We start from the raw sequence: 25,447 nt of genomic DNA, 5'->3' as shown, positions 1-25,447 counted from the left end.
AAATAAAACAAGAGGAAATTGGCTAAAAGTCTCTAAGGAGGCATTCATAAAATATATAAAAACTTCATAATAAGAGTTATCACAATCAAATTAAAATAGGCTATCACAGTAGGTCTTTGTAATATTCTCCCCAGAGGGTTATTAAGATTAGAGTGCTAGCAATTTGGATGTTTTATTAGCATGTTAGCTGGAGACAAGGAGATAGTTTCTGAAGAAATCTACTTAGTTCTTGTATCTTATTTTTATTTCTGTAATTTAAATAAAAAGCTAAAGTACAAAGATTGAGTTTCTTTGGAAGATAAATTTTGTTAAGTCTCAAGAACAGTTGGATTCCTTATTGGACCAAGAGAGCCAACCTTTCTGTTTACAGATGGTTACCTGTGTCATAATTCTTCAAATGACAAACAGAACTTCCACAGATAGGTTTTACATATTCTATGTATAAATGTTATTTTTTATTGTTGCTGTAATGAGTTTTCATGAGTTTAGTGACAATACAATTATAGACTTCAGAAATCTAAAATTAGTCTTCTGGGGCTAAGACCAAGGTATCTCCAGGGATGGTTCCTTCTGAGGTCCCAAGGAAGAATCCTTTGCAGAGTCCAGAGCTGCCTATATAAACTGGCCAGTGGGTGCCCATCTTCAGCCCTAGGAGCACAGCCTCCTCAGGCCTCTTTCTCTTTGCCCCTCTCTTCCACAGTCATATTCTTTTCTGTCTGCCTTGAACCTCCTTCCCTTCCTTCCTTCCTTCCCTCCTTCCTTCCTTCCTTCCTTCCTTCCTTCCTTCCTTCCTTCCTTCCTTCCTTCCTCCCTCCCTCTTGTGTGGACCCTTATGACTATATTGGGCTCACCTGGATTATCCAGGACAGTTTCCACATCTCAAGATGCTTAACACATCTGCCTAGTCCTTTCAGCATGTAAAGTAACATTTAGGGGATTAGGATGTGGACATCCCTGGGGGACCATCCTTTCATCTTGCCACACATGTCCTTGAAGATTCTTTAAAGAATTAGGTACAAATAACAGTGGATTTCATTGAGCACACATACTTAAGTGTTGGCTCTCTTTTAGTAATGAATAAGCTTACCAGGAAGAACTGCTTGGTGTCTTGAGTAGCTTCTTTAACGATTAGCTTAGAAATGTTTGAAAACTGTTAGGCATCTATTCTTCATGAAGTAAAGATATCTAAGGCAGTGTTTGTATCTCTGATACATAGTGGGTATATAACATTGGCTTTTCTCTATTCAATTTAAACTGCATTTCCTTGGGGAAAGTACTATTAGAAAAAGAGAGATTATACAGTATGGTATTTGCTGGAAAATATGTTACTCCTTAGGTGGATATCCATTCACTCCTTCTAATTTTTTTTTTTTTTTTTTTTTTGGTACTGGGAATCAAACTCGAGTCCTTGTGCTTGTGCAGCAGGCGGCGAAACCACTGAGCTAAATCCCCGGCCCTCCTTCCAATTTTTGATGCAGAATTTTTGTTAGTTTTCTTCAGAAATGGTCTTTTCATACATGGAACTTAGTATTCAATATTACCTAGCAAAACTAAAAAGAAATGTATCCTATAATACTAACATAAAAGAAAAATCAGAGCAATTTCCCATCAATAGTATTTTTGAGTCCCTCCTGTGGAGTAGGCACTGAGATGAATGTTGAAGAAGTAAGGATGGAAAATGAATTCTCAAGGGAAATAAGGCGTAAGAGTAGACATATGGCCTACGGAGAGATGGAAAGATGCTCAGATTATAACAGCAGTGCAGCAGGAAGGGCTTTTCCCAGCCACAGACAGCTTCCTGGGAGATGAGTCAGTGTCGTCATGCAGAGGGGAGCTGGGAAGGTTAAAGAACGATGTGCATGGCGGCCCACACCTGGAATCTCAGCTAGGCAGGAGGCTGCAGCAAGAGGACCAGAAATTCAAGTCCAACCTGGGCTACTTTAGGAGACCCTGTCTGACAATAAAATAGAAAGGACTGGATGTGTAGCAGCATTTACCTAGTATGTGCCAAGCCCTGGGCTCAGATCTCAATGAGAGAGGGAGAAGGAGAGGGAGAGGGGGAGAGGGAGGAGGAGGGAGAGAGAAACAGAGACAGAGAGAATCAGTAAACAGAGAAAATTAAATTTTGATGTTACGACTGTCATTTAATAGTGTGTGTGTGTGTGTGTGTGTGTGTGTGAAAATGCTTTACTTGATCTCTTTTATTCACTCGTGTGTTTCCAAAGAGGACCTCGAGCTGCTGCTTCACCGGGTCAGCGATTTAATTGAGTTCCGCATCGATGCCGTCCTGGAGGAGATGAGCAGCCTTCCGCTCTGCCAGCTCCCGGGGGAAGAGCCGCTTGCCTGTGAAGAGTTTCTCCAAATGACAAAGGTTATTAGAAGATTGATACCTTTTGGTTAAAAAAATTATTTTTGTAATTAATTTTTCTGTAAAGGGCATTTTTCCGCAGCGTAAATTAGGTTTGCTTGCATCTACTTATGATTGCTTCCTGATAGATGCGATTCGCATGCAGAAGCTTCTGACAATGATTTGAAAATGAAGAGAAATATATCTGAGCAGGTACTGAGGAGAAGCAAACCTCTGCTTTTCAAATCAGTAGGAGGGAGATTGCCATGGGACACATTTCTAGTTTTTCCATATTTTATGAACAATAGGGCTACTTTACAGAAGAGCTTTTAGTAAGCCAGGATGGATTTCATAAAACTGTTGTTTCAGACAGCTTCCGGCCAGGATTTCCTCCTTAGCATTGTGTAGAGCACTGTTTTCAAACTGGGGTTGCCTGGGGTTCTGGAGCTGAACGTAGGAGCCTTGGGGAAAGCAGGGTCTGGGTTCAAACTATGTATGGCAAAGACAGTATGCACAGATTCATCTACTACCTCCTAACATGTTAAAATAAGGGCCTGCAGTTCTCCATTAAAATTTTTTTTGGTGCTGGGGATTGAATTCAGGACCTTGCGCTTGTGAGGCAGGTGTGGTGCCACTGAGCTAAATCCCCGGCCCTCTACTGTATTTTAATGGGGTGCATCAGGGGTCTCCAAGAGCACCCCAGTAGGAGGCCCCATGGCCCCTAGCATATAGCTGCACTCAGGGCTGAGGCATAGGTATCCCTGTGACATGGTGACAAGGGAAGATGGGGAGGCCGGGGCTCCCCTGCAAGGCTTCTCACGTGACCGGCAAGCTGTATGCAGAGAGCTCCTGCTCCGCACAGCCCACCCTCCTTGCTGTCACTGTTTGTTTGGGTCAGCCCCACTGGTGCACTTTGCCCGGTGTGAAAAATCCTGCACCTAGAGAGGAAAGCAGGTGTCCAGTGTACACCACAGTGTCAACACAGGTACAGTGAACACCTTTTTTAAGTTTTAGTTTTAGTAAATGTTTATTAGTAAATGTTTGCAGTACATGAAGTTTACATTCATCTTTTTTGGGGGTGGTGGTGTACCGGGGAATCAAACTCAGGACCTTGCTCTTGCCAGGCAGGTGAGGCGCCATTGAGCTAAATCCCCAGCCCTACCTACATTCATCTTGAGGAGCGAGTACGCGTACATAACACAGCGTCTATTTTTATTCCCTTTCCACCCACCTCCCTCCCTCCATCTCTAAATCCCCATTTCCCCATTTGCATCCTTGTTATTATTGTTTTCAGCTCATGTTTATAACACGTAATGTTCACATTCATTGAGGTTGTTAGGTTCCTGTACATGGTGTGCATTAGTTCTACTTACTTCCCCCTCCCCCAATCCTTGCCCTAGGTTTCTAGACCTCTTCTATTTGCAAGAGATCTATCTCTTTGATCCTTTCTTTATTTTGCTCTTTGTTCATACTTTGCCTTATTCAAATGAGAGATCCATATGGTATTTAAGCTTGTGTATCTGATTTATTTCACTCAACATTATATTTTTCAGATGCATCCATTTTCCCACAAATATCTTGAATTTATCCTTCTTTATAATTCAGTAGTATTCCATTGTGTATAGATGCCATATTTTCTTTATCCACTCATCTGTAGGTGGTATACAGGCTGCTCCAGGATTTAGCTTTGTGAATTGTTCTGTTGTAAACACTGGTATGCAGGTATCACTGTAATATGATGTCTTAAACTCTTTGGGGAAGGCATCTAGAGCATTTTATCAGGTAGGCAGCCCTGGAACTCTCTTGAATTCTGAGCTGCAGACACCAGCCATAGATCAACCTCAAAAACGCTCCAAGGAAGCCCCTCAAAAAGCCACTCCAAGGAAGCAATCTCAGGCTTTCTGTGTCATACAGAAGCAAATTTATATTAAATTATTATTATAACAGATTTAATCTGCATTTAGTCATTTCTGGTTCCTCCTATATTCACTAACTATAGGTAAACCTAGCATCCCCTCTTGTACTTCCAGCTAATTTTTAAAATTCCCTCCCTGTCTCAACAATCAGTTGGCTCTATTGTTTTATAAACATGCAGTTTTTAAAAATTTAAGTGAGTTTTAGAATATTGTTAAAATGAAAAAATAGGGTTTTAATCAATTATAACTCCACTGTTATAATTTTTGTGTATTTTATGCCTCTTAAAGTTGTATTCTTACTATACATCGTTTAGGTTTTGAATAGTATTTTTTTCTCCCAGTTAACATTTCTTTACAAAATAGTTTTCATGTTGCTATATGACAATTATAGTCACCCTTTTAATCATGCCCTCAGAATATTTGTGGATGTATCATCCTTCACATACCATTTTCTTATTGCTGGACATTAAATGGCTTCCAAAGTGTTTTATTTTACGAAAAGCTGTAATATGGTTATGTATCCTTTTTTTTCCCATTTAAGATTATTTTCTCCCTCAAAATAAGATTGTTGTGCTAAAGAGTATGGTTTTATTTGATAGCTCTTGATATTCATAGCTTTTCAAAAGGATGTTTTCAACTTTTAATGCCATCAGCAATGCAGTAGTACACTTTTATTTCCTTCCAACAAATATTGTTTTATTATAATCTACTAGTTTTATTATTTATTTATTTATTTATTTTGGTACCAGGGATCAAACTTGGGACCTTGTGCTTGAGAGGCAGGCGCCGGAACCACTGAGCTAACTCCGCGGCCCCATCTACTAATTTTAGTTGTAGTAGAAAAAGTTGTAGAACCTAAATTAATTTGTACTCTTGATCACCAATGTGAGTCAGTGCTACCTGTTGAATATTTCACTTTTCACAATCCACTTATTTGTTCCAAATTTTTTGTTGGAGCTTCTGTGTCACTCAGTGCTGGGGATGCAGCAGTAAACAAAACAGGTGAAATCCCAGTCATCATAAACCCCACTTTCCAGAGGAGGATACAGTAAAACAAACACAAAGCCTATAAACAAAAATGTCAGGTGGTGACTGTCCAATGGAGAAAAATTAAGGGGAGAGTGGAGAAAAGGAGAACTTACAGAACTATGGTTTGTGTGAATGGTCAGAGATGACTTTTGTGACAAGATATATGAACAGAGGAAGTTAGGGAGAAAGCCACGTGCCTACCATGAGGAAGAGCATTGGAGCAGAGGATCAGCAAGTACAAAGGCCCTGAGATAGAATCATGACAGTATGGTAGCTGGAGGAAGGGGTTGAGTTGAAGTACGTGGAGTATGCTGATAGGCTGGGTGGAAAACGTTCAAGTAGAGGAAGAAAGATAAGGGTAAGGATGATCTCTTGGGAAGCAGGAGACGCTGTGATTCAGAACTCAGGGTGTGAGTTGTTCTAGAAGTCACTGAGAACGGAGTGGAAGAGGGCTCATGACGGAGGCTGGTTTGTCTTGCGGGTGCGGGCAAGGGGTTGGAGAGGTGGGTGAGTCTCTATGTCATGGTTCTGCTTTCTTGTGCTGTACAAATCAAGGCCATAGTTGAGTATGGCAGGAGAGAACGGTGTGAAGACTAGAGAAAACAGCTGTTATGGAGTCCCGTGGTGGACAGTAACTGTGGTCACATAGAGTGATTCCTAAGTAGCGTTAGGGGCCGAGTTGAGTCCAGGGGCCATGAGTTCAAGTACAACATGACTGCATTGCCAGGATCTATGCCAGGATCTGTACCAGGATCTATAAGGGGAGAGGGAGGTCACCTGGATCACATGGGGGCTTCTCCTGAGTAAGGCAGTGGAGGGCTGAGGGCATGGCAGACTAAGGGACACTGGCAAAAGAACTGGTGTAGTCATCTTTAGCCACCAGGTAAACACCAATCACATTGACAGTGAGATTTCATATTAACCCCCATTTGGAATGGCTGTCATCAAGAATACAGAAAGTCCCCCCTCAAAACCCCCCAAAACAAAAGAAAAATGCTGGTGAGGATTCAGGAAAAACATGAACTCTTGTCTGTGCTCATGGGAATGTAAATCATGCCACCACTGTGGAAATCATGTGGAGAGTTAGTGCAGAAAGCTAAACATAGAAAGTCCACTTGATTCTGCCATACCTATCTCTCTCCTGGATATATTCCTGAGAGAACTGAACATAACGTGTGATACTTGCATATCCATGTTTATAGTAGCACAATTCACAAAGCTAAGCTGTGGAAACAGCCTAGATGCCTGTCAAAAGATGAATGGGTAAAGAAAATGTGGTATATATACAAATGGAGTATTATTCAGCCAGAAAGAAGAATAAAATGCCATTTGGAGAAAGATGGATGGAACTTGAGGCCATCATGCTAAATGAAATGAGCCAGACGCAGAAAGTTAAATATCACATACTTTGTCTTCTGTGAAAAACGATCAATGTAAAGTAAACAAGCAAGTAAGAGATGCCAGGAAACTAGAAGATAGACTTCAGGATATGGGAAGGAGGTTCAGATGGAGAGAGGAGGAAAGGGATAAAGGGTTAATGGAATTTAAAATAGTCAAAATATGTTGAATGCCAGTACCAAATTCCCCAAATGAACCTTACAGTTTTGTATAATGAACATGCACACAAACAACTACTGAAAGGAGGCATTGTCTAGCTAGGTGAGGGCATGAACCAGGATGAATAGACCCAGAGAAAATGGGACAGTCTGGAGGGGCCCTGGTCTGCCAAAGAGGGAGCATCAGGGGAATGAGGAAATGTTGGCGCCCGCCGTGGATCGGTTGAGGATTTTGGAGACAGACCCTTTGTGTGGGCTTCAGTGTCCAAGTGTCAACACGAGAGGGTGCTGAAATGCAGCGGGCTGGGTAGTGGCAGCATCTTTGTTTCATTTTGTTTGGCATAGGGGGCATTTTGATGAATCTGTTTCCTGGTACTTTGTCCTCATTCTGTTTATTCTCTACTTTATTAATTTCTACACTGTTTGTTTTTTCTTGAGAGAAAGAATTAAAGGATGTAAACACTCTTGTTAGAATTGTAGTAGCCTTTTAAAAAGAACTATAGTAGCCTTTGAAAGCTTATTGATTCTCTTTTCCAGAATCCTTGATATTAAGGAGCTTATGATTTCAAGTGCATATTTGAGTTACTGAGAGAGCTCAAAGGGCTGCTAGGAAGCTAACAGGATTTCCCATGAGAGGTGGCCTTGAGAAGAAAAGCCCAGGGCATGGCCTACTGTGGTTCTCTTCAAGATAGAGTCAAAGGGCTTAAGATGTGGACTTGGAGAAAGTCTAACAATCTCAGAGAACCAGGAGCTAATTTCCATAGAATCAGACAATGCTGAGGTCCTGAAGTTGCGTGTCATTTGCTGACCAATAATAACCACAAGCCTTTCCTGAGCCCTTTCTTGGTCCCAGGCACTGGTCTTACCACTTTAGATACACTATTTCATGGCATAAATTGTATCAACCTAAGGTGGATTCTGCCATGATGACCATTTTATAGATGGGGGAACTGAGGCTGAGAAGGATTTTCTAGGATCGTGCAGAGCTAGAACCCAGGAAATCTGATTTGGCACCATGGTATATACTTGTTGCTACATGCTGCTAACTTCGTCTCATCCTATCCTGTACCTGCCTCCTTACAATCTCTCTCTCTCTCTCTCACATCTTGGGTGGAGATGAGAAATTGGGTCAAGTTCTGCTTTGACAGTGAAGTTGTCATTTGAGATTTTATTGAATGACAAAGAAATTGAATAGTTTATTTCAGGATACATTAGAATGTTCCTGTGCTAAAGGGCTCAAAATGCCACGTGTCCTGCAGCACCATAGTAGATGTGAACGTCGCTGCATGAGGAGGTCACAGAGTGCGAGGCTGATGTTTGTTGGGGATGGTCCTGAGCAGGATGGAGGACCCAAAATGGTGGAAACTTGAGATGCAGCTGGACACTGTGACCACTGAGAGTCTATTGTTTCAAGGGCTTATTTTCTAGCTAGGTAGTAGATAACGTATCCTGTACATATCATCTGTCTGTCTGTTTAATCTCCTGTAGAATCCATTACCATGTTCCAAATCGGAGGGCTGGACCGGCAGCTTTGCAACTGTCACCAGTGAGCTCCCCAAACTGGAAAAACAAACATGACATTGTGTTCATCTCTCTTCTTTTGTTGTTTTGGTTAGGACCTTTGTGTAAATGGTGCTCAGATACTGCACTTTAAAAGCTCCTTAGTGGAGGAAGCAGTCAATGAGCTAATAAATATGCTGGTGGATGTGGAAGAAAATGAAGAAGTATCCAGTGATTCAAAAAACAAAACTTCAGGTAAGAGATGAGGTAATGAAAGGGTCTTGTTTTTCTAGAACACTTACTTAAAACTGATTTTCCACATAGCAATTAACTTCACACTTCTGTCAAGGCTATCCCAACGTAGTGATATTCATAAATCTAAAATTATAATTCTGATCATTTTTGTAATGATTCCATGTTGTTAATTCCCATTGCTTTGTGCTAAACTTTGCAAACCTGTGCTTCGCATTAGCCCTCTTTGACATGTGGCTCTGTCTTAATTTATGTAGGGATAGGCCTTTTATTTCCACGTTACCCGCAGAGTAGGTTGGATCATGCATTGGAATTTCCATGGCAGTGCACATAGACTACAGCAAATCTTTGCTGGACAGATGAGAGCCCTGAGAGGTGGAGAAGGGAAGTTATTCTCTTGAGGCTTTAGGACTTCTGGTGGGAGAAAGAGCCCACCAGGGTAGTGGGGCTCAGTGAAGCTTTTGTATCTGTGCTCCTGAATCTCCTCACACTGAGGGGAGGACTCCATCCATCCATCTGTGCCCTGCTTTCCTCTTTTTCTATCCTTTCATAGGCTCACTTTCTAAGAAGCATGCCACTTAAGTGACATTGGACTTGCTTGCAATTTATCTTAATTTTAACTTTCTACCTTTAATTTCACCCCCCATCTGTTTCATGTAACAGAAAAAAGGGAAGAAGGGGGTTCGAGTGCCTTGACATCTTCTCCTAATTCTGGGGCTGGCCCCTTGCCCTCCACGGGAACCACAAAGAGGAAGAAAGAGACTGAGATGTTAGAGGAAGAAGCCTGCGAGTTGCTCTCTCATTTCAACCATCAGAACACGGATGCTCTTCTGAGAGTTACAAGGAATACACTAGAGGCCATTCGCAAGCGCATCCATTCTTCCCACTCAGTTAACTTCCTGGGTAATGATCCTACACCATGCACCTCCTGGCTGCTCTGGAGTGTTTGCTTTTGTGTGTGTGTGTGTTCTGTTAAATTTAAGTAATTTAAACCCCCACTGTTTATTGAGTGCCTCCTTGTAAAACTAAACATTATGAAATTTGGTCAATTCTATGAAGTCATTCATTAAAACTGAGAAAACTATCTATGGTCCACCTTCATTTTATGAAGGGTAGACCAACAAATTGTGATCAAAGGAAAATTACTTGAGTTTTACAGAGCTGCTGTTACAGGTATTGAACACAACTAGATCCTCTAATAGTTTCATTCATTCATTCATTCACTCATTCAACAAATACTCACTGATTATGTACCTTTTTGTGTTGTTCTAGGTGCTAAAGTATTATTTTTTTGGTTAGAAATGAAGTGAATCTTGTTTAGAATTTAAAATAATAACCCTTCCCTGCTTTGTGTTAATTCAGACAGCATCGGCGGATGTAGGATGAAGCAGAGCAATCTCTCTATTTTCCGGGCAAGCATCACTTTGGCCATTCCCAACATTGCCATGGTGCCTGCCCTGGAAGACATACAGCAGACGTTGAACAAAGCTGTGGAATGCATCATCAGTGTCCCCAAGGGGGTCAGACAGTGGAGCAGTGAGCCAGTGTCCAAGGTAGGAAGGGGATCAGGAAACTGTTTCATATGAAAGCTGTTTCTTTTATAGATGGTACAAAGCTGAGAAATATCCTTTTACATTGCAGAAAAAGATGCATGAAAGAAAAATGGCTGCTTTGCGGAATAATGAAGACAGTGATTCTGAAATGGGAGAAAATGAACTTCAAGGTAAACATTCTTTTAGTTCTTTATAGATAGTCATTTCAAATGGACATTTATTGAGCTTAAATGTTTCCCCACTTCCCCTGTGGAATTCTCAAATCAAGTTAGATTGGACTGCTAATCTATGAGCCAATTTAAGTTTACCAAAAAAAAAACAAACAAAAAACAAACAAACCAAGATCTACCTATTTTAATATTTTAGTGTCATCACTATAGTCCTCTTCTACTGGGTCTATCACAGCTGTTGGGGCATCACTGGGTTTTGGTAAAATTCAAGGATGCGAACTCAGGAAAAATAGGGCTTTAAAAAGTTTAAAAAGAAACTTACCAGCATCAAAATGAATATTTCCTGATATGTAAGAGATATTTCTTCACTCATTATGTGTTCTGTTTTGCTATCATATCATGAGTGTTGCTGGATAGCCTGTGGTTTTCATTTATACTCTGTAAATCAAGAGGCAAAAGATATCTGTATTAGTCAGCTTCCCTGACACTGGAGCAAAATACTAGACACCTACAGCTTAAAGGAAAGGTTTATGTGACTCACAGTTTCAGTGAGTTCAGTTCATGGTCGTGGGCTGCAAGACAGAAACAGCATAGCAGAGTAGCATTGTGGAGAAAAACTGTTTACTGAATTGTGGCCAGAGAGGAGGACAAGAATACACCCTTTTAAATCACACCTCCAGTGACTCCCTCCTTTTGCTCAGGGCCCCTCTCCAGATATGAGACTTATGGAGGACATTTTAGATCTAAACTATGGCAATATCCATGGTGCTAATGATATTAAATGATAACTTTGTTCTCACACTCTTTCTAAATCAGCCCCACGAATGGCAGATCTTGTGTAATAATTTTGTTGGTGTTCTCCTCTGAGATGATAGACCAACTAACCACGAGGAAGAAGCTGAAGCAAGTTTTTCATTAAAGCACTGTCACTGAGGGGGAGAAAGACAACTCAAAACATCTTCCCCTATAACTTACAGTATTCTTTATTTATTAATTTAGGGTAAGAAAGCATATGCTATTAATTTCTTTTTTTTTTTGTACCAGGGATTGAACTTGGGACCTTGCGCTTGCAAGGCAGGTGCCAGAACCACTGAGCTAAATCCCCGGCCCAATTTCATCTTTTATTATTTGGAAACATTGCTTTACTTCCTAGAATAGTTTAAAATTTAGAATTTTAATTTTCAATTATGATCATATCTTAAGTTGAGAAGAAAAAATATTTAATAAAAATTGTAAATATGTTCTTGTCATGACTAAAGTGTTAAGGAAGTAAGCTACATCTTTAAAAAATGATTTTGGGATAATTTACCTTTTAAAGTGTGCAATTCGGTGGTTTTCAATATATTCAGAGTTGTGCAATCATGGCCGTCACTTCATTTTAGAGCATTTTCCTTATCCTCAGAAAGAAATCCCATACTCATTAGCTGTTGCTTCCCTTTCTTCTTCCTTCTCAGCCCTTGGCCACCACTGATCCACTTTCTGTATGTTTGGATTTGTCCACCTGGGACATTGTGTATAAATGGGATTGTACTCAAGTAGCTTTGAAGTTTAGCAATTGTTGATTTTTATAATTTGGACATATTACATGAGAACAGAACTTTTTTTCATTAGTGGAATTCTGCATCAGATGAGATAAAGATAGATTCTTTGAATGAATGCTGCATTTCCTGGGAGCTTCCAGAGGTGTCAGTAATCAACCATTCTAAGGGACTCCCCAAGAACCTCTGGTTCCACCTGGTCCCTCCAGGGACTGCCAGGCTGCTGGTTTGCTATGGAGATTTCAAGAAAGCTGTTTTAGACTGGCCATTTCTAGACCAGCTGGTGCATAGCCAGAGAGGAGACAATGAGAGCAGAACAAGTTAAAAACACGCTAAACTTTGCTACAGTCATCAAGATATCTGGCATTTTTTCTTGAGTTAATCCTTTTTGGATTGCTGTAGGCTTTAGTTAATTTCCAGAGTCCTGGAAATTGAGATAATAATTTTCTCATTATTTTATTGCTTTTATAAAGGGGAAGATTTTTCTCATCCTTGCATTACCATTATGGAACTCTCACCTTTTTAAAGTACATGGTTTATCCCATTGACATAAAGATCCATCTTTCTCTTTTTTTGTTAGATACCTTGGAGGTAGCATCTGTAAACTTACCCATCCCTGTGCAAACCAAGAACTATTATAAGAATGTTTCTGACAACAAAGAGATTGTGAAATTAGTCTCTGTGCTTAGCACCATCATCAGTTCCACCAAAAAGGTATGTGTGGAGGCACCGAGTGGGCCCCTTGCTTCTCCGCAGGTGCCTGTGAGCTTGAACATCACAAGCTTTCCCTGCATGTGATCCGGCTTCACCCACGGTGCCTGGAGTACGTGAAAGGCGTCCTGTGTGCGCTCAGAAAATGCTTATTAGCTGAAGACTGAGAACCGTTGTTCCCTATTTCACACTGTGTTCTGTTTTATGCCTCTAACCTCTCCTTTCAATACAAATCAATCTAACTTAAAAACAATCTAATATTTTCTAAAGCACAAGGCAGATGTTCCAGCTGACCTTCAAAGAGTCAAGGAGAATAAGGCTGTGGTGGTTTGTACTATCAGGCAAATCTTATAAAATATCAGAAGAAAATTTATATTGCCACATGGAAATTAGATAAAACTGGAAATTCATACTGTCAACACAAACTTGTACTGGACATGGATGTATATTTAGGTTAATTTCTTTCTTCCAACTTGCTTTATTCTCAGCTTGCCTTTTTTTGGTTTAGTTTTGTTCTCATTGTCAAAAAGACTGAAAACCCTGAAAAATTTTTTTTATTATAAACAATCATATTCACATCACACTAAGACTTGCTGACCTTTTCAAAGCGTTTCTTAGTTTTGAGGGGGAAGTTGTTCCTCAGTAAATACATCTATTCTGTTACTAAGTTTTTCTGGAATGAGCTGCATATGCTTGGAAACTCTGCAAACCCGTCATCACTGTAACGGTAGAAGGAAGTGCTGATAAGTTTGGTTTTCAGATGCTCCCAAGGGAAACTTTTCCATTTATGCACATTTAATTTTCCTTCCTTAGTATATTGAAGGTACTGTATTTAACTTTGCCCTAGGGCTAGTGTTCACACAATTCAACAAACATTTGTCTAATGCTTAGTTTATTGGGGTCTACATTAAATGATAAAGGTAAGTAGTCTGTACTACAGTAACACACATTCAGATTTACTTTCAAATGTCTCAGTAATTGTAGAAAATACAGTAAAATAAGTCAGCAATAAAGTTCATAGTAATGGTGTATTCTCTGGTATAATCAGCTGGTATTATAGAAATCTAAAGATAAGACATAGTAGTTGATATAAACATACTGCTGACAACAAAACATTTCTCTGTGTCATTTTTGTTGCATTTCTTTTGTGTTACATGAATAAAATGTACAGATCTAAAATAGTAGAAAGAAGTGGCACTTAGAAGAATTTGAAGATATTTTTTCCAGACTCATAGGATGGCCAAACTGTTTCTAAAACAATGAATGCACACTTAGTCGCATTACTGGACACGGTCAACCTTCTCTAGCCCTAGACCCTTCTGAAGGATTCTGCCTCCACCACAAGAAACCTTGTGCTCTGTACCCTGTCCTCTTGCCATAGTTGATTGAATCAGAATGCAAACCCAGCCACATCCAGCATATCCTTGGATTGGCCATCGGTTTGTAGCTCTACCTGGCTTGGATGAGGAGCTGATCGAAATAATCCAAATAACCTTGTGTTATTGTAGCTGAAGCAGAGCAGCTCTACGTGTGTAGTTCATGTGATTTTTTTTTTCTTTAGGCTCTAAATTACCTGTACTCTAAAAAGTTCCAATTTAATAAAGACTGACACTTTCAGGTAATGTAAGACTGACACTTACTAGTTAGGGTAGATTCTTCATAGTATGACCTCGTGGATATTGAGAGAGCCCAGGACTCTAGAATTTCTACTCACATCCAGGAGTCTTTGATAATCTGAAATTCAGTCCCCAAAGTGTCATACACTTGTGATCAGGTCTATATGCTGCTGCAGTATGTTCCGGATTTGCACGTGAACCCTTCACTCCATGCCAGGGGAGCAGTTGTGGGAGCCAGGCAGGGGCAAACTTAGCTTTCTGCATTTCAGTGCATGGAAAATATCAACACATATCAAACGCGAGCCTCCAAGGGACATTTGAGCTGTGCATGGCAGGGAGTTTAACCCCTACTGGATTTGGTGCAGGTTAGCGTAATGTACTGGAAATGGGAAATTGCTGTAGAGCCCTGTTGGTAAAGTGCTATTGTTTCAAATGTTTGCATTTGCTAAGTCTCAGTTATTAAAAATTTTCTTATGCAGGTGTCACTCTGAAGTTATATGCAAGCCAATGGAAAAACTTGATTTCTAAGAGGCATGTTAGAAGTGAGAAGGCAATTTTTAAATTATCTGTAGACAGTACAGCTGGACTATCTAGCAAGTAAATTTGGGAGGAGAATCTGAAAAAATGTGGCCCAACAAGAGGGAAGTTGGTAGTCAGTTGCAAGAAACCAGAGTTTCTGATACCAGGGGAACAAACATGTTCCTGAAAACTCTCCTGTTTTGTGAAGTTGCTCCTTTAACATTAATAATAGAGATTGTGCTAAAAACAAGATTGAGGCAGACATATAAAAAGCAACTTTGTACTGAGTATAACAAAAGCAATTCTAATCATAGTAAAATATTAACATGTTCATTGCATTATAGAAATCATAGGACTGTACCACAATAAGATGAAAGAAGCTCAGGAAAAGGCAGTATACGGAGCAGTTAAGGCTGCTTATGTAGGGAATAAGGAATAAATATACAGAGATCAGGACTGACCATGGGAGAACGAAAGGCGAGCAGTGGCCACACTGACTGAAGGAGGCCCCGGTGCAGGGGCACGGCTGCTGGACCCCACTGCTCCATGGCATGCACTTGACTGCGAGACAGCATGCGGGAGGAGAAACAGCGTCTGGAACTGTGACGTGCTGTTCCTGTCCGCTGTTTACCAGTGTGTGTGAACTGGTAGCAAACTGAACTGTTCACTAAAGCGTCAAGCTTGTTCTGATTATTCGTGCACATAGGTTGCACAGGTGAATGGGTTTTGCTCTGCCAGATTCATACGTGTATATAACAGATCATTCCCATCCCCTGTTGCAACCTTTGCCTCCTTTCTCCACTCCTTTGTTCCTTTCATGTGCTCTCTCTCTCTCTGGTCAGACTGCCTATATGACAAATAACATGAGATTTGTCTTTGTGAATCTGATTTATTTCATTTAATATGATGATCTCCAGGTCCATCCATTTTCTTCCAAATGACATGATTTTGTTTTTCCTTGTGGCTGAATACGTGTGTGTGTGTGTGTGTGTGTGTGTGTGTGTGTGTAATTTGCTTTATTCATTCATCCATTGACAGGCACCTAGGCTGATTCCATGGTTGGCTATGGTGCATTGGAAATATGGGTATGCAGATGCTACATGGCACGCTTTCATTCTTTCAGGAATATACCAAGGAGTGGTACAGCGGGAACAAATGGTAGCACTAGTTGTAGACTGTTGAGGAAACTATACTGAATTCCGTAGTGGCTCTAAGACTTTCCATGCCCACCAACAGTGTACAGAGGTTCCTCTTCCCCCTGCATCCTCACTAGCATTCTATTTATTTATTTATTTTGGTATTTTTAATCATTCTGACTGGGATGAAAAAATGAAATAAATAGGACACTCAATGTGATTTTGATTGGCATTCTTGTAGGGGCTTTCAAAAAGCTTAACATTTTTTTCCATGGTGGTTTGTATTTCTTTTGTTGATAAGTGTCTGTTCAGTTTGCCCATTTATTAATTGGGTCATTTGTAAAACATCAAGTTTTTTCAACCTACATAGCCAGTTATAAGATCAGTGGAACAAGGTCTTGGTTACAATGACATCACTGAAAAATACTAAGGAGCATACGTAAGAAAAAGTGTGCAAGTCCTCTTTGAAGTTGACTCTAAGACTTAAAGAATTTTGGCAGAAGATTGGATGATAACTATGGGAATATGTAGTATTGGATGGGCATTACTTTTATTAAAATAATTGGCATATTTTCCTCCAGTCCTGTAAAATTTCTCAGGGCCGTTCAGTGCTGGCTGTGTTGTTTGCCCTTCTCCCTTCATCTCTGCTTGACTGTCTGACCCTAGGCAACACATCAGTAGATTCCCGCTGAGGTTTCCGTAGGTTCTGCTAGTGAGGACTCTTGGGGAGAGGAGAAGGGCCTCACGCAGATTTTTCCTTATGCCTCACGGTGGCATGACCTAAGGCTGTGTTTTTTGTCCAGCTCTAATCAAAGGCCCATGTCCTAAAGGACCTTCCAGGACTCTCTCTTCTTGTGGTTTCTAGAAACTGTTCTTCTCCCCTTTGGAGGGGAGGTGACAGTGAAACATAGCAGCCCTGGGTCACTGCCCACACATCATTGTACACAGCCCAGTTCTGTGGCATTTCCAAAGAATGGCAGTTTGTTAATTAAACATGTTGACCACCCCACAGAGACCGCCAGCTACAAGACAGTCTTCACCTGTATCATGATGGCATTTCAGATTCTCCCTTCTCTACATAAATCTGTTGTTATTTGGGTTCTAGGAAGTTATTACATCCATGGATTGCTTCAAATGCTATAATCATATTTGGCAAAAGGAAAAAGAAGAAACCATTATGACGTTTATTGTACAAAACCCTTTGCTTTCTGAATTTGAGTCCCAGATTCTTCATTACCAAAACCTGGAGCAGGAAATTAATTCCGAGCCTGAGTATATCTGTGTGGGTCCCATTGCTCTGTACACAGGTTAGTTCACTTGATTTTCAGACAAATTCAACAGTGTTGTGTTGTCCCTTTACCTTGATTGGTATTCCAGAGAGTTGTAGCTATCATAAAGACTGGGACTTGAGCTTTAAGACCAATTTGTAGATTTGTTTTTAATTCCCTTTTGCATAATTATTTATTCTGGACTGTTTTGAAGACATTGCTGTTAAACTTTGAAAAAAAGGCTAATTTAGAGAAAGGGGATAAATCTGTTGGATTTAGAGTTAAGATTCACCTTTCTTTTAGTAAGTGACAATAGCAAACATTCGAGGGTTATCTCAGAGGGCTTTGACTTTTATTTTTGGCATTCTGAAATGTATTTTGAATTGTTGCAACAACAAGCTTTGTAAAATGAATGAGTATACAATGGTTGGGAAAACATATCTTTTTCCAGTTTATTTTTCATATTTTAGAGGGTGACAAGCTGCAAAGAATTTACTATGAATGAACAATAGCACAGCGTCTTCATCTGGTAAGGTTTCCCAAATTGAACGGTGGGTATTTGGGTTTTCCAGCTGACTTGAAGTTTGCCCTGACTGCTGAGATCAAAGCCTGGATGGTGGTCATTGGCCGCCACTGTAATAAAAAATACAGGAGTGAGATGGAAAACATTTTTACACTTGTCGAAGAATTCAGTAAGAAACTGAACCGCCCAATTAAGGATCTAGATGATATTCGGATTGCAATGGCTGCACTGAAAGAAATCAGGGATCAGGAAATCCTCATTGATTTTCAAGTAGGACCCATTGAGGTAACTTGCATCACTGTTCAGTGTAGACATTTCCACGTGTTGGGTGTGATTAGCTGAGCTATTGACCACTTGGACTGGAATTACAGATGGGTGCTAAAGCTAAGGAAAGTGATTTCAACAATGATGATGCCTGACCTTTACAGGGTGCCTTCCATGGGTAGTTCTCATCTTTTCCAGTCATCCATGATCCTAAGAGCAGGGCCTGAGGTGAAGGTTTTGGGGCAAATGGTTTATTGATGAATGCTCACTTGGGAATGGGAGTGAGTCAGGAAAGGACACTGAGGAAAAACTAAGCAAGTGTGGGATCTCAGCTCTAGACTACATTCACTTTCCTCTGAGCAGATCCGCAGCATTAATTGTACCACACGGTTAGTCTAAGGTCACCTTTGGGCAAGGGATACTGTCCTTCCAGTTCCCAGGATTGTGGACATGTTTATGAAAAGGATCCCATTCAACTGATGACAGTTTTCCCTGGAAGAAGCAGCAGTAGTTCTTAAAACCAACATTCTGAGTAGTTGGGTATGGGGATCCCAGCTGATAAACAGGACCTCCATGGGATGCTAACAGCCTTGTAGTATTCATGCACAAGGAAATAGGGTCAAAGGCATTATGCAGTTGGATTGGGGGTTGCATCACATTTATTTTTATACTATGCTATCTTTTCCAGAGGAAAGCATCTTATCAGAAGTAGGCCATTGTATTTATCCTTTTAAACTTACTAGTATAATTTGTAACATTAAGAAATTCCAGACGTAAAAAACATTGTCATTTCATCTCATCATAGTTGAAGCACCTGGGCTTACGCTCTAGTGGGCAGGATCAGATTCAGCCTCAATTTTATGTGTAGGTGAACTGGAGCCATATGGCTTAGTTCATTTAAGCTCGTGCAGTTTGTGAATAGAATAACTTGAGCTCCCAGGGTGAGTTCACTATCATGCTGGTCTATACTGTTCTCATGCTTCAATATACAAGTGGATGTGGATTTATGTACCTGACAGGCAGAAATTAAGATTTTCTTCTTTGTGTAGGAATCTTATGCCCTGCTTAACAAATATGGACTTCTGATAACAAAGGAAGAGACGGACAAAGTGGACACACTGCGCTATGCTTGGGAGAAGCTGCTGGCCAGAGCCAGTGAGGTTCAGAATGAATTAGTCTCCCTGCAGCCCACTTTCAGGAAGGAGCTTATTGGTACTGTGGAAATTTTCCTCCAAGACTGTCGCCAGTTTTATCTGGACTATGATTTGGTACGACTCTGGCTTTCTCTGTGTGTATTTTTAGGGAGGAGTGGCTAGAATATACAAAAGGTAGTCGTTTAAATATTCCTTCGGAATGGACATGTTTTATTTTCAAGAGAGTTAAAAGCATTTCCCTTTCCGTTTCCTTTCCCCTTAGAGTTCATTCAGAATCATTTCAACATGAACTGAGGAATTTAAAAGAAATGCTCACATTGCATCATTGTTCTGTTACTGAAATGATAGCTTTCTGAATTATGTAGAAAAATACAATTCAAACATAAATACTGTTCCTCCTCTTCACAGGATTTTTTTGTTTTCTTTTTGCACTACTGGGGATTGAAACCAGGGTATTCACACTAAGGTACATTTCCAGCCCTTTTTGTATTTTTAAAAATTTTGATACAGGCTCTCATTAAATTGTTAGTTTACCCAGGCAAGACTTAGTTGTTATCCTCCTGCTTCAGCCTCCCAGAGTGCTGGGTTTGCAGTGTTTCTTACATCTACAAATGCTCAGGCACCCAGAAGATGCCAGGCCCTGTCCTTTGTGCTGAAAACACAGTGGTGACTAAGACAGATGGAGCCCTGCTCCCAGTCAGTCGTGTTTTAGTCATATGGATTTGGAGCAGAGTCTTCTAGTAGAAATGTGTTATGTAGTGAAATCCCTTTCCAGCCAAATGTAATGTGGTACAGAAGGGAAATACATATATAAAGTATAAATTAAACTTTGAACTGATTAACTAGAGGCGTACTGAAGCACAAAGCTGATGTCAGGAGATTGGGTGAATGTACTCACTCCATGGCTGAAGAAGCAGAGAAAACCACATATTTGAGGTGTCACATGTAGGAAAACCTTGTTGAAATATTTTAGATTATGGTTCACTTTTACAAATGGGTATTAGAATGACAAAATCTGTGAGTTAATGTATTAGTGTTTTTGTTCTAAGCCGGAGATATGTGCTTCTTCTAGAGGAGTTATTGACCCTTCCTTGCCTCTGTCACCTAAGAAATGAATAATAAATTTATAAAATTTTTAAAGTCTCTTAACTTATGGAAATTTTACCATATTTCTGAGTACATCACTTTCTGAGTCCTTTTTAGAAATAAAAAACTGTTTCCTACCATGTATGTGACATGCATGAACATCAACTTTGATATTCAAATAGAGGTCGTGAGATGTGTGCACAAACACTTAATTCTGTTTTATGTTTTTAACTTTTTGCTTCAGAATGGTCCAATGGCAAGTGGCCTGAATCTCCAGGAAGCTAGTGATAGACTTATTATGTTTCAGGTAATTTTTTCTATTTCTCTCTCTTCCTGAATCTTATTGGATTCTAAACAGGCACGTTTTCTTTTTTAAAGCCAGAAAAGCTTATTTTGGAATATGGAATGTGCTTAGCTTTTGGAAAATATGATTTTGTGTGGTTACAGTTAGAAGCTATTCCTGTGAACTAATCATGCTCATTTAGTGTTCCTCATGTGCCCAGAGGTGACACTCTTGCTTGCTTCTCAGGCTACTATTTCCATTCCCATTTACAAATCATGTCAATTCGTTTTCACTTTTTTTTAGAATCAATTTGATAATATCTATCGGAAATACATCACCTATACTGGAGGAGAGGAACTTTTTGGTCTACCAGTTACCCAGTACCCTCAGCTTCTTGAAATAAAGAAACAGTTAAATCTTCTACAGAAAATATACACCCTGTACAACAGTGTCATAGAGACTGTAAATAGTTATCAAGATACTCTTTGGTCAGAAGTGAATATTGAAAAAATCAACAGTGAACTCTTAGAATTCCAGAACAGGTGAGAAATGGAGTGCTCAGGGTGCTCAGAGCTATCCGACTTCAAATGCTTTCCTCCGTGATGAGCTGCCAAGCTCTTTACATCCCTGATACTTTGCAAGCACATCTTGGGGCGCTGTCGTCTGTTGACATCATTGGTGTCAATTACTCTTTATTAATTTCCCCTGTGTGTATGAGATAAGCACATCTTTTAATCATAGATGAATCTTGCCAGGGTCTTTTCCGTAGGTGGGAGGGAGATGATGTGTGTTTGTATCACACTTCTCAAATATTGGAAGTTTATGTTAGATAATTTTCCGGAATGAAAACAAGAACTCCATGATTCTTCAACATTGTTTTAAGTACTAAAACCAAGGGAAGGAAGATCATTTGTTGTATATATTAGGTGAATGCCTGGTATATTCTGCTGTGCTTTGTGGTTTTATGTTCTCAGTCTATGTCTGTAGAGTTGAAATTAATACAAGGGACTTCTGTCCTCGGAAGTAATGCTTCTACCTGGGTAAATGTTTTGAGAGATTGAAAAAAATTCTTTCTCGATTCGGAAGAGCAATCTTGTGTAATATGTGCCAGTATATTGTAGTAACGGCCTCTAAATCATGAGATTTCAAATGAGATAGGTATTTGAAGAGATTATTTTTGATAGAAGTGCTAGCAGACAGTGTTGAATTGAAGAGGTCTTGGCTCATATTCAAATGGCCTTTCATGTTGATTTCCCTCCACAGGTGTAGGAAGCTGCCCCGGGCACTGAAAGACTGGCAGGCTTATTTGGACTTGAAGAAGACTATTGATGATTTCAGCGAGTGCTGCCCCCTGCTGGAATACATGACCAGTAAAGCCATGATGGACAGGCACTGGCAGAGGATCACCGTTCTCACGGGGCACAGACTGGATGTGGGGAGCGAAACATTCAAGTTAAGGAACATCATGGAGGCACCTCTTCTGAAATACAAAGAGGAAATAGAGGTACAGCTGATAGGTGTTATTGTGTGGAGGAAGACTGGATGATCTCATAGGATGTAATAGCATTCCTGTTTGAAACTGCATTCCTGATATTCAGCCATTAATTCTGCAACAAGTGTTTTCTATGTGACAGATTCCCTGCTGGGGACATAAAGCTGCATTTCTGCCTTCATAGATCATTAAATAATTGGTATAATGAAACACTATGTAAATAAAGGTGCAGTTATAAATTATAGTAAATATCACTTAAGGAAATGTATACTGTTGTACAAAAGCCTGTGACAAACAGGGTTGTCTCATTTGGGGATAATCAAGGCAGGGAAAGCTGGGGTGTTTGTGCAAACCTGGCTGGGTGAAGGGAGTGTGATCATGTGGGACTTAGAAAGTGCGAAAAAGACCATTCCCGAGACAGAGAACATCGTGTGTGTTGGAGGAACAGATGCCGGTTGTGTGGCTGGGGTATGGAGGAAGAGAGCGGGGAAGGGTGGGGCCAGGGAAAGAGAGTGGCTAGAGCATGCTGCTGAAGGGGGAACCGCTGGGAGATGTGTTTGCAGTGGGGGAAGCCACTGTTGGGTTTGCATTGTTCAAGGTCAGCCTGGTAGTTACTTACGGAAAGAACTGAAAGAGAAAGGTGGGAAACCAATTGAGGAGTTTTAAGAGTAATTCAGGTTTGCTGGCAGAGAGGAGGAGATAGTGAAGCTAGAAAGAAGACAGAGCTGAGAGGTTTTGAGCACTGAAACTGGGATGAATTTGTTGGTGGAGGGAACGTGGTTGGGGAGGATGGGGAGCAGATAAGCACAAACTGTAGGCTTCTTGCTGAGAGGTTTGAACGTTTGTTCTTGGGACTGAGAAGGTAAGATCGGAAGGGGATTGGATTGGGCAACAAGTTGCACTGATCATGAGCTTGACTTTGGGCATGAGTTTGGTATTTCGCACGTCGTGTTTGGGTTTTTGTTGAAACATCCACATGGAGAAGCTCACCCAGCAAGTGGAGGTGAGTCTTGCTTGGGGAGGTGAAAGGTTGCTGGTGGTGGGAGGAAGAAGTGAGGGTAACAACAACAGGGCTCAACCAACAGTCTGGGAAAAGACAAAGCTGCAGGAGAAACTGAGAAAGAGGCCAGAGAGTCGAAGAAATCAGATTTCTGCTAATCTCCTTTTCTCGTCCTGGATTGCTTGACTTTAAGTCTAAATTAGAAACAATAATTTTTAAGTCTGTGAGTATAGTTGAAATTTACTGTACCTTTTCTGTTATCTTTCTAGAATAGTTTGGTGGGAAATTTTATAATTTAAATTTCCCTCTCTGTCTCTGTCTCTCCGTCTCTGTCCCTGACATATATATATAATTTATACACAGCCAGCCCACTTGTTACATTGCATTTGGCACCTGGAAGTATACATGTTCTAGTTACACATGAGGCACATAGTGAAGACAGGCTCTGTGCTGCGCTAAGACTCTTAATAAGTTATGTGACTTTCATGTAATAAAACGAGAGCTTGCCTCTTGACAGGACATCTGTATCAGTGCAGTCAAAGAGCGAGACATTGAACAAAAGCTGAAGCAAGTGATTAATGAATGGAACAACAAAGCCTTCACATTTGGCAGCTTTAAAACCCGTGGAGAACTCCTCCTGCGAGGAGACAGCACCTCAGAAATCATTGCCAACATGGAGGACAGCTTGATGTTGCTGGGTTCTCTCCTGAGCAACAGGTAGGAAAACCATCTATCTTTCCCCTTACACTTGAGAAGCATAAGAATAAACATTTCAAGGGAAATTAGTAAAAAATGCAGTGCAGTAGTGCCCTGCATACAATTTATTCAGGGTTGAAAAAACTTTAAATTTTAGCCTTTGGCACAGCATGCATCATCCTGGTTTCTTTCCATTATGCTTTATTTGTGGGATGCGTCTGAGGCCGTCATTTGGACAGAATTATGCTACGTGGAATTATCCTCTTAGATCTTGCTGAACCCTTCAAGTTTGCTGCTAATAAGCCTCGTTGCACAGCTGACAGCTCAACAGACTCCTGATTCCAGTAGGAACAGTAGTTTGAATTCCAGAATGATAATCATTCTACTTAGAAAAAACCTTTCTGCCAACATTTACCGACCAGAAATTCTTAGTTGTGTATATACTTTAATGAGATGACTTTAATGGTCCCCCTTACTCAGTGAAATTAATACATAAAGATGTGTCACATGGCCTAGACAGATACCACTGTAATTCTTCTATTGGACAGTTTGATGGAATCAGCAAAGCTATTACATTATGGACATGTAAAGCTGAACTCATGAACTCACATTTCCTTGGAACATGAGCAGTGAGCTTCCCTTTGCTCTTTCTAAAATATGTTTGGTCATCAGGATCTCAAATGTACAGTAATTGTATAACATACAGATACCACTGAACTATGATTTTATTGTGATATTCTAGCTGTATATTGTATGTCAATATGTATACATATTCTTTTAATATAGAAATTATTTATAGATAAAGAAATAGAAATTCTTTATAGATATTCTTTTAATATAGAAATGCTATTTATTTAATATTATCTTAATAAAAATTCATTTGATTTCCATTTGTTGGTACATACAAGTAAGTCCCATGGAATATAAAATTAGGTCTTGGAGCTTTAGACAGTTGGTAATGTCAAATTTGGACTGCTCAAGATGTGGTTTTAATAAACTTAGTCACTAGTGATTCCTACCCCACCAGAATGAAGGATGAGTGGATACTTGGGGTATAGAGAAGACACACACCCATACACAAATTAGATAAAAATTATCTGGGTCGGGGTGGGGGAACCCACCACCCAGAAACTCAGTTGAGAAACTGTTACTCTTTCAGTCACAGTAACAGTGGCCAGGTAAATTGGCTGGAAGTGGGGTGGAATCAAGTTGCACACCCGATCTGCTCCTTCGATTATGAGTCTTCAGTGCTCTTTATACTCTGGCCAAAACCGAAAAAGCTCGACTAATGGTACCCAGCAAAGGGTGACAATTACTCACTCAGTATCGTCACTTTGAAAACCAGCAATACACTCAAACTTCCAAAGAAACAGGTTGAAAACTAACATTTCTGAGAAGAATTTTTACTGTGAAAACAACAAAAAGAAAGTGACGAACATCTGGTTTTCATTTTCAAATTTTAGATACAACATGCCATTCAAAGCCCAGATTCAAAAATGGGTGCAGTACCTTTCCAGCTCGGCCGACATTGTGGAGAGTTGGGTGACTGTGCAGAACCTGTGGGTTTATCTGGAAGCCGTCTTCGTGGGGGGAGACATTGCCAAGCAGCTGCCCAAGGTTTCGGAGATTTCTTTATGATCCCATTATGTCCTTCGATTTGAGAAATATTGAAGAACTAATAGCCTCTTAAAGACTGCAATACTATGTTACTCTCTATTAGACTCCCCTCCCCAGTATTTTTGTTTTCATAGCTGAAGGAGTTATTCTTCAAGGGTACTGAGAATTGTGGAAAGGAAAGAGCTGACAATGAGAGGGAGGGTGCTGTGAACCTGTGATGT

General features: G+C 40.2%; 1 protein-coding gene across 6 annotated transcripts in view; it reads left to right on the top strand.

The window, feature by feature from the left end:
- The window catches only part of Dnah5 (dynein axonemal heavy chain 5), a 332,580-nt gene that overhangs the window by 115,970 nt on the left and 191,163 nt on the right, over positions 1-25,447 (top strand). For 5 of the 6 annotated variants that reach the window (XM_087189237.1, XM_087189236.1, XM_013072408.3 and 2 more), the window contains exons 17-30: positions 2,226-2,371; positions 8,465-8,603; positions 9,264-9,503; positions 9,963-10,153; positions 10,242-10,323; positions 12,442-12,575; positions 16,949-17,150; positions 17,684-17,919; positions 18,948-19,166; positions 20,383-20,445; positions 20,725-20,963; positions 21,685-21,925; positions 23,431-23,630; positions 25,073-25,226. In XM_087189237.1, the coding sequence (XP_087045363.1) occupies positions 2,226-2,371; positions 8,465-8,603; positions 9,264-9,503; positions 9,963-10,153; positions 10,242-10,323; positions 12,442-12,575; positions 16,949-17,150; positions 17,684-17,919; positions 18,948-19,166; positions 20,383-20,445; positions 20,725-20,963; positions 21,685-21,925; positions 23,431-23,630; positions 25,073-25,226 (2,486 nt within the window). Of the gene's footprint in view, positions 1-1,797; positions 2,001-2,225; positions 2,372-8,464; positions 8,604-9,263; positions 9,504-9,962; positions 10,154-10,241; positions 10,324-12,441; positions 12,576-16,948; positions 17,151-17,683; positions 17,920-18,947; positions 19,167-20,382; positions 20,446-20,724; positions 20,964-21,684; positions 21,926-23,430; positions 23,631-25,072; positions 25,227-25,447 lie in introns of those variants that run through there. The other variant, XM_087189240.1, reaches the window with a different exon arrangement.

The sequence above is a fragment of the Heterocephalus glaber genome, unplaced genomic scaffold, assembly GCF_053883595.1.
Source record: "Heterocephalus glaber isolate CG9 unplaced genomic scaffold, H.glaber_assembly_v1.0 deba00001538, whole genome shotgun sequence".
In the NCBI taxonomy this organism is placed as follows: domain Eukaryota; kingdom Metazoa; phylum Chordata; class Mammalia; order Rodentia; family Bathyergidae; genus Heterocephalus; species Heterocephalus glaber.
This window is presented reverse-complemented; position numbering and strand designations above follow the sequence as displayed.